The sequence below is a fragment of the Protobothrops mucrosquamatus genome, unplaced genomic scaffold, assembly GCF_001527695.2.
Source record: "Protobothrops mucrosquamatus isolate PMUCROS unplaced genomic scaffold, P.Mucros_1.0 scaffold261, whole genome shotgun sequence".
Classification (NCBI taxonomy): Eukaryota; Metazoa; Chordata; class Lepidosauria; order Squamata; family Viperidae; genus Protobothrops; species Protobothrops mucrosquamatus.
The window spans coordinates 672,699-686,985 of record NW_015386608.1 but is presented as its reverse complement, the minus strand read 5'-3'; the positions used below and the strand labels follow the sequence as shown (position 1 = coordinate 686,985).

The following is a 14,287-nucleotide window of genomic DNA, read 5'->3' as shown; positions in this document are numbered from 1 at the left end:
TTGTGAGAACAGAAAACAAATTATGACATTAACAGGAAAAAAATCCACATAATAAGTACTTAAGTCTAGTATTAAATCCAGACCATAGAGAAGCATATTGCACCAACTTCTTAGTTTTAATACACACAGATTTTTAAAAAATAAACAATAAACTTGTACCTGGGATCCATTCCTTAAAATCAGAACAGTAAGTTTATTTCAAGTCATGTAAAATTAACTTCTTTGTTGGCCCTAGATCTGATACAGCAATGTTCTTCATGAGATGAGAAATCCCATCTTTTAAGAGCATAGTTTAAGATCCTAAATGGCAATATTTGTTGATGTATATAGTGATATGAAACAAAAATAGGGCTGCAGCTAGAGAAGAGAAGATCACATAGTTAAAAAGTTGTTGCTTTCTAGTTAAGTGCTATATCTCTCAGGGATCCTAAAATTGCAGGCACCTGAGTGGGTGCCAGAGGATTTGGATCATGCTGTTTAATGCATATTTTAATTGCTAAGAAAATAATACAGGTAAATCATTTTTAATATGCAATCTCTCTTAACATCTTTGAAACTGTTTTAAAGTGTTGACCCCTTGTTTAGCCCAAGAATCCCAGTAAAACTTCTTCCTTGCTATTTTTACTTGTGGGTTAATTCCACAATGTCAAAGCCTCATGCAATTTTGGATCATAACCTAACCGTTTGTGCTGAAAGTGAAGATCTCTGTTACATATACCAGAGCCCTGCCAAGAGGTATTATATACTTGCTATCCAAATAGGCTCTAGAGAGAAGAATAATCATAAAAACTCTTGTTCCAACACATGCAGAAGTTAAAAAAAATACCAGTGATGTAGCTGAAAATCTTAAAGCTGCGATCATCATAAAGTAATCTCAGTTTGGTAAAGGCTATTCAAGGGGCTTTAGCTTCCCATAAATATTTTCTCATCAACTTACTTATCTGTGTAAAATATCTAATATGAATTAATATTGGAATCCCCCTAGGCCTAGACTATGCATTAATCTCTATGTAATATCCATTTTATAACATTAATCTTGCCCCAAAAACTTCATGGGAATTTTAAATGTTAACTTATCTATTAAAATTGTATCTACACATTTGGACATATCTGAGGCAATGGCAAACCACTTCTGAAAAACCTTACCAAGAAAACTGCAGGGATTTATTTAGAGACTCTCCAAGAATTGGACATGATTCAATGAAACAAAAAAGCCATATTTGATATACTTTGAGAAAGATATAGAGGTAGCCATCAGCTTATGACCATTTGTTTAATGACTGTCAATGTTATGACAGTCTCTGAAAAGTGATTTATGACCTGTTTTTGAAGTTATGACCATCACAAATTCCAATTGTGTTGTATGTCGAGGGCTAACTGTAAATCTAAGTATTTTATAGAGTCAGTGTATGTTATATATAAATCTTATAGTAAATTCCAAAAGCAACCAATTAACTGTGTTCCAGTCATTAGTGTAACCGGAATATAAACCATAATGCTATAATCTTTCTTGACAACATTGACTGATTATCAAGAACATCTATAATATAATCAGTATATAAAAACCATTTATATTCAGTATCAAGTGCCACTACACTTTTATTTTCTGTAGACAAATAGGAAAAGCCAATGGTTCAAAAACCAGATTAAAGACTAAGAAAGAAAGGCGATATCCTTGCTAGGTGCCACATTGTAACTTCATAGGCTGAAAGATAAATGCATTTGTAAAACTCTTGCCACTGGGTGCAAATACGAAATTATAATCCAATAAACAAAAGATGGTGGAAGTCCATATCTTCCTAGAACACACGTTACAAATTCAGCCTGAACCATGTCAAAGATCTTTCCAATACCCAATAAAATTAGAACAGCTGATTCCAATGTATCTGTCATGATATCTATAAATCACCAAGCAGATGCTTATCTATTTTTTATAAATCCAGAATAAGATGGCTAAATTACAAATGGTATTATGTTCTGAAACCTGTCTAGTGCTTAGTGTCCACATTAAACAAAGATATTAGTTCATTCCTTGTACATCCTGTGGGGTCTTTCTCAGGCTTTAATATTACTGTAATATAAACCTCATAAAACTACCGTATATAGGGAATTTAGAAGGATTAAAAGATTGACTACAGGCCTCCACCAATATCGCTTCCAATAAGACTGTAGAAATTCTGGACCATGCAACAGAAACACCATCTGTTTCAGAGTTCTCCTCAGTTTCATAGATTACAATATTTCTGAGATTTCTTGTAATGTCAAGAAATGTTTATTTTTCCTATCCCAAAAACCTTTTCCATTTCAATATGTCCCAGGAAATTGTTACTTCCTTGCAGTTCAGTTAAGGGTTGCTTACTTGATGTACATGAATATAAATATAATGTAATAAAGGATATAATAACACTGATTATTGATGGATCCTGACTCACAAAATAACTGTTCACCGTTGGTCTGAATTCCAGATATAAAATGTGTTGTATCAAATGATAATGCCAAAACTTTACAGCTTCTCCAGATTACCAATATTTCTGACTGAAACATGTCAGAGTATTCAAAGTGTTCTGAGCATAGAATCTCCCCCCCACCTCAAATTTCGTTGTTTTAAATATTTGATGTGAGTTGTCTGTGTTGTTTCTAGCATATAACAAAAATGAATTTTTAATCTTATTTTCTAATTGTTCAGAATTAATGTCTCTGATACTCCTTTTGGCTCAGATGAAAGCAACAATGGGAAACCTGATAGATGTCTTATACTTACCCCAGCGACTTAACTTCTTGGTAGAACTCCATTTTTTTTTTAAAAAAAAATTCAATTGTTCTGCAAAATGTTAATCTCTTAAGAGACAAATATTAAAATGCCATCTAAAATTAGCTGAACTGTAACTGCTAAAATTCACAGTCAGAGTCCCTAGAGTATGGTCTGCAATTGTAACAAGGTCTACTGATCCACCAAAACAGAAGAACTAAAAATAATCTATTCTAAAACAATTTTAATGTACTTATAAAAAAAAGGTTTTCTACATTTTAGATTCTAACAATGCCAAATATTTCTAATATATATGCTTTATAATGCCTTCCAGTTTTAAGAAGAAATATTTTTTTCTATCTGAGGATCCTAAATTAAAGTCTCCAGCCCAGATTATACAGTATGCTGATAATTTTCAGAGCATGGTTTAGGATGTGAATTGTTTCTGAAAACATTTATATGGTGTATACTGTGGCTTCTGGCGGTTCAGGACCTACCTTATTTTGAAATGTCCAATATAGATAAAATCCCTTTGGATCCACCCGTAGAATGATAGGAAAAGCATTTGCAGATTCCTGGGAGGAAAAAGATGCATAGTTCAAAAATCTTAATTTATTCATTTTTTTTTCATTTATTTAGATAGGAAACAAAGAAAATGAATACAGATAGTCCTCAACTGACAACCATTTGTTTAGTGACCATTCAAAGTTACAACGGTACTGAAAAAGTGACTTATGATCGTTTTTACCACTGTTGCAGCTTCCCCACAGTCACGTGATCAAAATTCAGAGAGCTCAAAATGTGGTTGGCCCCAACTGTCAGAACTCTCAGTCCAGGTCATATGTAGCCCCCCAGGTGCATCCATTGTGACTTTAAACGGGCACTAAACAACCAGTTATAAGTTGAGGATTTCCAGTACAGCTGAGGTCAATTCCCGACTTGTTCCATGTTAACAACTTTATTGTGCATTATCTGAAACTCTGAAATTGTCTTAATTCAGAATATACCTTTAATCTTCTAACACAGGGGTCCCCAACCCGTGGTCTGTGGACCAGTACTGGGCCACAGCATGCCAGGAACCAGTCCGTACAAGCAAGGAAAGCCCCATCGGCAGGATGCAGGCAGCACACAAACCACGCCTCCTCCGGTCCACGGAAAAACTTCTCTCCATGTAACCGGTCCCTGGTGCCCAAAAGGTTGGGGACCTCTGTTCTAATATACATATTGTCGTTATACCATATAGTATAAATGCCATGAGAAGATTTGCACTGATCTGCTTCAATATGAAAGGCTGAGATGGCATTTCATCCGAAGAAAAATTTACAGCTGACATTTGCAAAAGATAAAGTCATCCCAACAGCTTATGTCCAAGTGACAGCTTATTCCAACTTGAACCTAAGCAATAAAACTCAAACTGGTGGTTGGTGGATTAACAGAGACGATGCTACCACCATATCCATTTGCTTGTTGATTGCTTATTTAATGTTTTACATTAATATATAAACAATATATTTGTATTAGTATATTTTTATATTTATGAGTTTAAATGTAAGCTCACCCAGAGTGACTTTGCAGAGTGATATGAGTGGCATATAAATTTGATTAAATAAATAAAAAAAAGGTTTGCAAAGCTGGTCCATGAACAGGAAACAAACAACCAAGCTATTCTTGATGCACTTGTTCCCAATTTGGATACTGATACTGGTAGCAATTTTAATACATATCTCAAACGGATATAAATAGAGAAAGAGACAGAGATAGCGAGATAGAGATATACTGATTCAGCTTCCTCATTATTGAGCAATGATAATTCTCAAGAAGTCTGAAGAAAAAGTAGATACTATATTTAGTTACATTCTTGTGCACTGGGTGCATCTTCTTGATTATCAAGTGTATCCATTTAATCATTTTAGAATAGAGTGGCCCTCTGCTTTTAAGAATGTATTCCTGATTTCAAGGGCTGTTCAGTCTGAGTCAAGTTTATTGATAGAAATCATTAAGGCGGAAGAGCAAACATTGAGAAGTTGCCATCCACAGTCATAACACACTGTAACATCCAGCACTTGAACACACTCTTTTCCACTATGATAAGATGTGCTTCATTTCTGTACAAATTATAATCATTATTTCTAAAATTGAATCTTTACACTCCATCAGCAGATGTAGCCTTTGTGCAAGTCTGTCCTCTTCTGCCCTCTTTCGTCAGAATTTTCTCTTTAGCGGAAAGTACACTAAGTACAACCATGCCAGCATTTAGCAATGTTATGCAAAGCACAGAAAATAAGCAAGCAGTAAGTAAAGGAAATAAAAGGCAGAAGATAAGAGAAAAAGAAGCATAGCTAAATCTAGTTTACACAAAAACATTCATTATACCTTCCCAAAGTTTTCTATCCTTGTAAGCTAGCCTTTAGCATTTTATCATATCTAAACTCCAATTCATACATTTTTTGTGTGTAATTTACATTTCTCATCTCTCTTTTTGGATTCCATCCAACCATAACATTCTTGGTCCTCCCCTTCCTATCAACTCACGTTTCTTTCTTGTATTTCTTTTGCATTTAGTCCTCATCCATGCTATCAACATTATCAAACATTTGTTATTTGCCACAGACCATTTACCACTCACGATCATTCTACAAATTTTACATGTCTTAAAACTTCTCCAGCCATTTTGCCATCTTTAGACAGCATTCTGTCAATATATACAATATATATCAACTAGCTAATTCTTCGTTACAGGTGTATAACTTAAAAACATTCAGCATCACTTGGCTATTCCCTATCCAAGCTATCCTCTCAGTTTCATTACGCAATCTAAGTAATATGCATTGCAAAGCATTTGAGTTCTCAGCCAGCAAAATGACATAGTCTTCATAAAAAGGCACACACACTTTCACATTTGTAACAAACATACATCTAATGTCCATACAGGCATTCCTTATATATTTGTTCATAAATACAGTACATTAAACAACCAAGATTCCATCCCCTTTTCTATCCCCTGTACAGTGTTGAACAATTCACTAAGCATTCTATTTATTATGTACATGCTTTACTTACATCATATACTGCTTTGTGTCATTCCACAGCTAACCTTCCATACTATCCCTATGGAGATCGTGTAACTGGTAGAAAACGTTGATAATTTACTACCTGTTGGGGAATGTGTACTAAAGTACACTAGTAGATTCAAGGGAATATGTTTAAATGTCAAAGATGTGAATGTAATATTGAATTATATACCAAAATACTGGAATTCGATTGTTTATCAAGTTTGGAGAGTGAAGAGGCAAAGAGAACTATATTACGAAATTGGAAAATTTACTGTATATTATTCCAGATGCCAAAGAATGGTTGTTGGACATGTGTGTTCTACTTGTTTTGTAAAAAGCAATATTTTTTACTAATCAAAGGATGTGGCAATATACTTTTTACTGTTGATATTTTCTGCAAAATGAACATTCTGCAACCTTGGAATCTGCAGAAATACGAAGAGCCACAATGGAGTCCTTGTTGACTAACAGACTTTAGTTATGACCATTTAAACATAGAGCTTTTTCCATTTCATCTAAAGCAAGATTCATATCAATGCGATCCTTTTGTGCTTTCTGTCAAATTTTGTGAAGCATTTGAAAATTGCAGTTAATCTTAATTTTACAAGTTGTATTAATAAGGAACTAGTAAATTGGGATGCTGAATAATAGCAGGCATGTAACATCACATGACCACAGATTGATATGACCACATCTCAGTAAGTATTAAATCTAAAAAAAACGTACTTATTAACAGGCCTCCACCAAAAATCTCTTAATCTCTCTGTCAGGGTGATACGAAAGGAAGCAATTCATCAATCCAGGGATAAATTTGACAGTACTGTACTGTATATCATCTCAGTCCCTTTCTAGGGGCTACTAAAGGCTCTGCTGCTCTGCCTTCCTGAAACAGGCAGAATTGGAACCAGAGATTGTCCTCAATTTGCTAAGACACTAAAGCCACCTTAACCCACAACCATGGATGTTCATTGCACCATGTATGCATTACACCATGCATGTGATCCAAAATGGGTCTGGTTTCGCTCCCATGTCCATATCAAAGCAAGAATTGTCATGGTACTTACATCATCCCACCTGATAAAGCGTTCACCTTCAATCATGTACTTCTTCACCTTAGGAGGGCTCAGGATAGGAGTAAGCACGGACATTTTGGCATTCCCCCCACTCCAAGGTTGGACGGGGACGGTGTCTCTCTTCGCTTCCTCTGCCTCCTTGCTGCCTTTTGGAGCTTCTCCTCACATGGTGCTCACTGTTATTTCAGGAACCAATATGCTTTATAGGCAGGAAAAACTCTGCAGTGGCTTCCAGACTGAGCTCCTGATCTGCATAGGCAAATGATGGGCTTTCTAAAGCACACAGGTAAACGCTGAAAAATCCAGAAATAGCGGGCTAGGTAGACAGACGTGATCAACAGGAATCATAAAACTGCAGAAAAGAAACCAACTAGCGAGGGTTTCCTGCTCTCAACTTCCTCATTGAAGCTTCTGCTTCTCTCCTCAGCAATTCAGAAATTATTTCAACATTCCTTTCTGAGACTTATTCATGTCTCAAAATTAAACATTGTGGCAGGGAATTCAGAGAGTTCTTCTCAATACTCAGGGAATTAGAGGATTTGTAGGTCCAATGTATCCAGAGAGTATGACATTGGAAAAAGTCAAGATACTTGGTTAACTGGCTGCTCTGTTTTTCTTTGAGAAACTGAGTCATCATTGTTCCCTTCCGCTATTAACTGTGGCCTCTTCACAGAGTGTGGCTACTGCTTGCCTATTCAGTGTTTCTCAAACTTGGTAACTTTAAGATGTGTGGACCTCAGCTCCCAAAATTCCCCAGCCAGCATGATTGGCTGAAGAATCCTGGGAGTTGGAAGTCAACACATTTCAAAGTTGCTAAGTCTGAGAAACATTATAGCAATAGCACTTACACTTATATATTGTTCCATAGTGCTTTATAGTACTCTCTGAGTAGTTTACAGAGTTAGCATATTGCCCCCAACAATCTGATTCCTCATATTACTGACCTCAGGATGGAAGGCTGAGTCAAACCTGAGCCTCTCAGGATCGAACTCCATGTTGTGGGCAGAGTTAGCCTGCAATACTGCATTCTAACCACTGTGCCACCATAGTTCCTCTTTATATTAGATGAAGAGAACTTCCCAAATCCCTATACTCCATATCTCTAACACAATTTCCCTATAAAATATACTATTCTTGTTATTTCTTTAGAGGTTATTTCTACTTGTCCTGTATCATTCAAGAACAGAAGTGATAGGGTGAGCTATTTTAAAATGTTAGCTTACACTTCATAGCAGGGCCTTGAGCCTTCATGAATTTAATTTAACAGAATAACAGAGTTGGAAGGGACCTTGGAGGTCTTTTAGTTCAACCACCTGCTCAGGCAAGAAACCCTATACCATTTCAGACAAATGGTTATCCAATCTCTTAAAAAATTTCAGTGTTGGAGCATTCACAGCTTCTGGAGGCAGGGTGTTCCACTGATCAATTGTTCTAACTGTCAGGAAATTTCTCCTAAGTTCTAGGTTGCTTCTCTCCTTGATTAGTTTCCATCCGTTGCTTCTAGTCCTGCCTTCAGGTGCTTTGGAAAATAGCTTGACTCCCTCTTCTTTGTGGCAGCCCCTGAGATATTGGAACACTTCTATCATGTCTCCCCTCATCTTTCTCTTCATTAAACTAGATATACCCAATTCCAGCAACCATTCTTTATATGTTTTAGCCTCCAGTCTCCTGATCATCTTTGTTGCTCTTCTCTGTACTCTTTCTAGAGTCTCAACATCTTTTTCACATCATGATGACCAAAACTGGATGCAGTATAGGCATTATAAAGCGGTACTAACACTTCATGTGATCTTGATTCTATCCCTCTGTTAATGCAACCTAGGACTGCATTGGCTTTATTTATATAAAACTGCAAAAATCCAGATGACTATAAAGTGACAGGAAAGAATTTCTGAATCTCTTTGCTAGATCGAATGATTTATTAATTGCAAAAAAATACACCAAAACCTCCTATCTGGTAGTCCTAATTTGTTTTTGGAGATTTATTTTGTTTTCCCTGAGATTTTTCTTGCTTTCCATTCACCATAAACATTTTTTCCTCTCCATGAAGCCATCCCTATTTCAAAAGAAAGGATTCCAAGCAGTGGTGGGGATTCAAATATGTGAACAACCGGTTCTCTGCATGAACGCTGCTTCTGGAAGTCCGTTCTGGACCTGGCCTCTGAGACCCAGAAAGAACTTCCAGAAATGGCGTCCATGCACTTCTGGTGGGCCATTCTGGGCCTTGCAAAAAAGGGCTAGGGCTTCAGTGGGCACCATCCAGTAGTGGGATTCAGCTGGTTTGCTGAACTCAATTGGTGCGAACCGGCTGAATCCCACCACTGATTCCAAGTATCACATAGTTAACACATTTTAAAAATGTATTCACTTCACATTATGTTTTGCACTTTACCTTTGATAGATATCTACATACCACTTTCACTTTTAACATCAGAGAGTTCAAAGCAGCCTCAAAGGTTACCTAGTTTGACTTCCATCAATATAAGACAGAGATCAGTGTCTAGCCTCTGCTTAAAACAAAACAAAAGCAAATTAGTTCATATTACAGCACAAGATTTACGTTTACAAAAAAGAAGGTGACAGAAGACAAACATGTTTTTTAAAAAGGTCTGCTTTGCAGAGTTATAAAAATAGGAATTTTCATTATAATTTGCACTGAAACTGGAGGGGAATAATGTGACCGGATGATCACCGTATCTCCTCCAACTGCTATTCACATCTATGATGGAGCAACTGTTTACCTCAGTTATGATTGCTTATCTGCTCACCCCATATTTTGGCTGACTTCACTTGCTAATTTATACCAATGCTGGATTCTTCAGAATTCTAAATCAGATTATGTCCTAGCTCATCTTAAGGTACCGATCTTTTTTGTTTTAGAAAAAGCAGCCTGCATCCATGTTGGTGGATAAATTTCTACATGAATGCTTCCTTACTGTGGAAATACAATAAAATACAATCACAAGCCAGCAAATCCTCTGTTGCAGTGGAAAGGCTGTTGAAGACAGCCAGTCACCATTTCATGTTGCTGCAAGAGCTGGGACTGTTTGCCAGTGGAAGACGTAGACAGGGTTAGCCATGCAAACATAGTTGGTAGACTTGAGTTTATGGTTTAGTACATTATGTGAAGTGGACCAGATATGGGCTATCAGCATATCATGGTTAAGTAAATAATGATTTAATGTACTTTACAAGCTATGCTTTGAAGCCTTTTGCTCTGCAATTCCCTGCATTATTCTGCAATGGCTGTCTGAAATCTGCACACAGCTCGAATTAATTCTAGTGAGTGTTTCCTGCAGCAAAAGAAAAAAAAAATACTTCTCCTCATTTAGAAGATGATTCAGTAATGGAAAATCTCTCTCTCATTTACATTAAAGATTTTAAAGTAGAAATTGGATTGAAGTGGCATGAAGTAAGGATGATTTGAGTATTCCTTCAAAATCTATGAATTTAACATTTTTAGCAATGAAAACATGAAATTTCAGCGAGAGAAAGAGATAACATTCACAAGAAAGTTTCAAACTAAACTGGAATGAGCTTGTAAAAATGGCAGTCACTGAGCCCGTTTTGAATAAATCAAACAGAAGGCTTGCTCTAGAAGCCAACATGCTGTCAAAATATTTCCATGCACCTAAACTGAGATTTAAGAATCATTTCCTCCTATGGAAAACAGTTGTTATTTGGCTACCTGTGGCTGTGATTTACATACTATGCAAATCATCAGACATATCAGAAGCTTTGAAGAGGAAGGGAGGAAATGGAGAGTGCTTGCCCTTGAGAGCAAACATTTCACTAACTTCCTCCCATTTTGTGGGATCAGGCCTGGGGCTGCCAGTTCTGAACTGCAAAAATTCAGAACTCACAGAGGGCAGCAAAGATATATAGTGGCCGCTTAGTCCTGGCACTAGTAAATCCTTGCCCTTATAGGTTTTGACTTGTGGTTTGTCAGACTTGAATGATTTAAAAAAAAAAATAGTACGAAAGCTTAGTACATCTGTCTCTGTGCATAAATAGGCTTATTTCCACTTTTCTATCCCTGACCAGAAATTCCTACATACTGAAAAAGTGATACATACAGTATTATGTATCTATGAATTTAATTGTAGCCTAGAAAAAAACCTTCACTATTTATCATTCGGGTAAATGACATTATCTATCTATCTATCTATCTATCTATCTATCTATCTGTCTGTCTGTCTGTCTGTCTGTCTGTCTGTCTATCTATCTATACATACATACATACATACATACACACACACACACACACACACACATGGAGAGTGTGTATGTATGTAGAGAGACTTGGTGTTTTAATTAGCCTAAATATTATATCTTAGCAAAATATGCAGCAATTACACTGAATGGGCAAGTGTCTTTAACATTTTGATTCAGTTCTGTGACTATTTATGCACAGAGACAGATGTACTAAGCCAGTGGTGGCGAACCTATGGCACGGGTGCCAGAGGTGGCACTTGGAGCCCTCTCTGTGGGCACATGCACCATCTCCCCAGCCCTGCCTCCTCCTACGGCCCCCTCCTCACCAGCAGCCCCCCTGGAAGAAAGTTGCCCCTGGGCACGGCCCACACGAAGCAGCAGAGCCAAGGACATGGTAGCTGGGCAGCGGGGACAAGACTCCGCCCTTGCGCCCCATTGCGCACAGATGCTGCTGTGAGGCAGGGGCAGAGAGCATGGCCACCATGGCACTGTTGGGCTGCCTGGGTGATCTGTGGCAGGCCGTGGAAGTGGTAGGTGATGCAGTGGGCAGGGCGGAGCGGGGACGGGGTGGGGGCTAGTTTTTGGGCACTCGGTCTCTAAAAGGTTCGCCATCACTGTACTAAGCTTTCATACTTTTTTTTTTAAAAAAAAAAACCCATTCAAGTCTGACAAACCACAAGTCAAAACCTATAAGGGCAAGGATTTACTGGTGCCAGGACTAAGTGGCCACTATATATTTTTGCTGCCCTCTGTGAGTTCTGAATTTTTGCAGTTCAGAACTGAGATGACATCATTTGTAACCTGATTATGATCTTCCATTCATTCATATGTGATGTTCCTATTGTTATGCAAATGTCATCATCATTCACAGTTCCACTATTAGTGTTTAGGGGTGTTTGTGATAGATAAAACAAACCAGGCTTTGTTATCAATGGTAAAAAGTTTAATATATATATATGATTTGGGGTGCATGTTTCTGTTTGGAGTAGATTTTTAGAGGGTGGCTTGGGGATGTTATTTTATGCACATACAAATTGCAGATAGTTTTTTGCACATATAAAAAGTACTTGTTTTCAAGGTCTAGTTGTCCATGCTTTCATTATCTGAGGTTCTTAGGCTGGAAGAGAACCCACACAAATAAAAAGGTATATGTTTGGTGAATTGTATTTGTCATCCCGAGAGCTATATCGTATCCTCTTGTATGCACAGATGTACGAGGAAGTTATACATACATGTCATTTGCTATCGTAGTTGTGGCTTATCACAAAAAAAACCAATGCTTGGACAGCTTGGAGGGCAGCTCAGCTAGGAGGATCCTGAATTAAATTTCTCCCAGATGTTATGAAAAGAATCTGCCTGTATCCTGAAATACTATCCTATTATTATCAGAGCTATTTCATAAAAGAACTGTTCACTACCTCATTTACAAGGGACTTCTCAAAGCTTTAGCTGTAACCTCCAGAGCTGTTGTACAGTGGTGAACAACTTGTTAATGGGATTGAAGGATGGCATGCTTAAATGCATTGGGAATTATCATGTTTATTTTGATTAATCCACTAAATTTAAACTCTACCAAATTTAAAATGTGCATTGCTCCCATCTACATTTTGGACTGCAGGCACAATTTTCCACCTAAGGACAGCCTCTGCCCCAGTGGTGGGATTCAGCCAGTTCGCACTAGTTCGGCAGAACTGGTAGTTAATTTTTTGTTGCCCAGGCTCAGAATGGACTTCCGGAAGCAGCATCCACACAGAGAACCGGTTGTTCACATATTTGAATCCCACCACTGCTCTGCCTCAACAGTATTGCGCAGCCCTGCATTATCACTAGGCATGATATTCTCTAAGCAACTTCCTAGGCTTTTCTGATATTAATAATTCTGGTTTTCTCTGTAGCCTTGGCCATTATTAAATGGCACGATGACAAAACATATACAGTTTTAAGACAACTCTGGTGACTTTTTTTCCTGAATACCTAATAATTGGGTGGATATACTATATGTGGCAAGAGTCTTATGATGAAATGAAGTTGCTGATTTCAACAGATATCCACATTTCCCTGAACTGCATAGTTAGAGGGGAGGATAACCAAGTTAAAGAGGAAGAATTGCTCTGTCTTAAGGGTAGAGGAAGGGTATTTAGGGGACAAACGTTTGTGGTCTCATTATATTTTAAGTTAAATGTGATCAGGAAATGAGCTGGTCACATAGCAAGAAGAACTGATGGCAAGGCAGTCACAGAATGGATCCCACTTGATAAAAAGAGGCCTTCATCCTGCAGTGGATAGACCAGTGATGGCGAACCTTTTAGAGATCGAGTGCCCAAATGCAACCCAAAACCCACTTATGCATCGTCGAGTGTCGGGTGGGTGTGGCACATTGGCTGGGTGTGGCCAATTGGGTGAGTATGGCCCATTGGATGGGCATGGCTGCGGTGGTAATGACAGACTGGGTGGGACTAAAAAGTTCAGTCAATCAATTCCAACTTTGCAAGATCTTTTTTTTCCCCGTGAGAAGTTGAAATTGACTGATTGATTGAATCTTTTTTTTTTTTGCACACAGCGGTGGAGGCCTAAAGCGAAAAGGTTTTATAAAACCCAGCTGAAGGCTTAGGACTGGGGCGACGGCGCATGTACCCACAGAGAGGGGTCTGAGTGCCGCCTCTGGCACCTGTGCCATAGGTTCGCCACCACTGGGATAGACAATGGCTAAAATGATTATATGTAAGGAAAATGTCTCTTACATTTCTGGATCTGAATTATACTTTCTACTGCTGTTGAATGAGGTCATATCTGAATTTACATTTATCTACAGCTCCTTGCCCATCGTATTTTCTATCTTTTTCTTAATGGTATTGCCCTCTCCCTCCTCCTTAACCTATGAGTGACACTATGTGAAATTATCATTAGCTGTTCTGTACTGAAGAACTGTTTCCTCCATTATTCAAATGCTAACCAATGATGGCCTCAAGGTATATAAAATCAATTATATTTCATCTCCCAATACTAGGAAGCAAATCAGATGACCAATAGTGAACTGATCAGAGAGTACATATTGAACAGGATGGGAAAATATAGCCCCTTCTCTTTAATGTTTGGCTGTCGTGCTTCTATTCTAGGGGTGAGTATAATGGTGTATAAAATGTTAGGAAAATTATTTGGTATGCATTGCTGAAAAAGAGGACTCTATGGATAGGTCT

At 37.8% G+C, this 14,287-nt stretch overlaps 1 protein-coding gene across 1 annotated transcript in view; it reads right to left on the bottom strand.

Moving 5' to 3' along the window:
• LOC107286221 (1-phosphatidylinositol 4,5-bisphosphate phosphodiesterase beta-2-like) overlaps positions 1–7,168 on the bottom strand; it is a gene marked incomplete at its 3' end in the record, with an annotated part of 47,843 nt that extends 40,675 nt beyond the window's left edge. Inside the window, exons 1-2 of the mRNA XM_015814552.1 lie at positions 6,867–7,168; positions 3,247–3,324 (exon numbers count right to left, since the gene is read on the bottom strand). Coding sequence (XP_015670038.1) covers positions 3,247–3,324; positions 6,867–6,950 — 162 coding nt within the window. The remainder of the gene's footprint in view (positions 1–3,246; positions 3,325–6,866) is intronic.
• Positions 7,169–14,287: the final 7,119 nt, after the last annotated feature.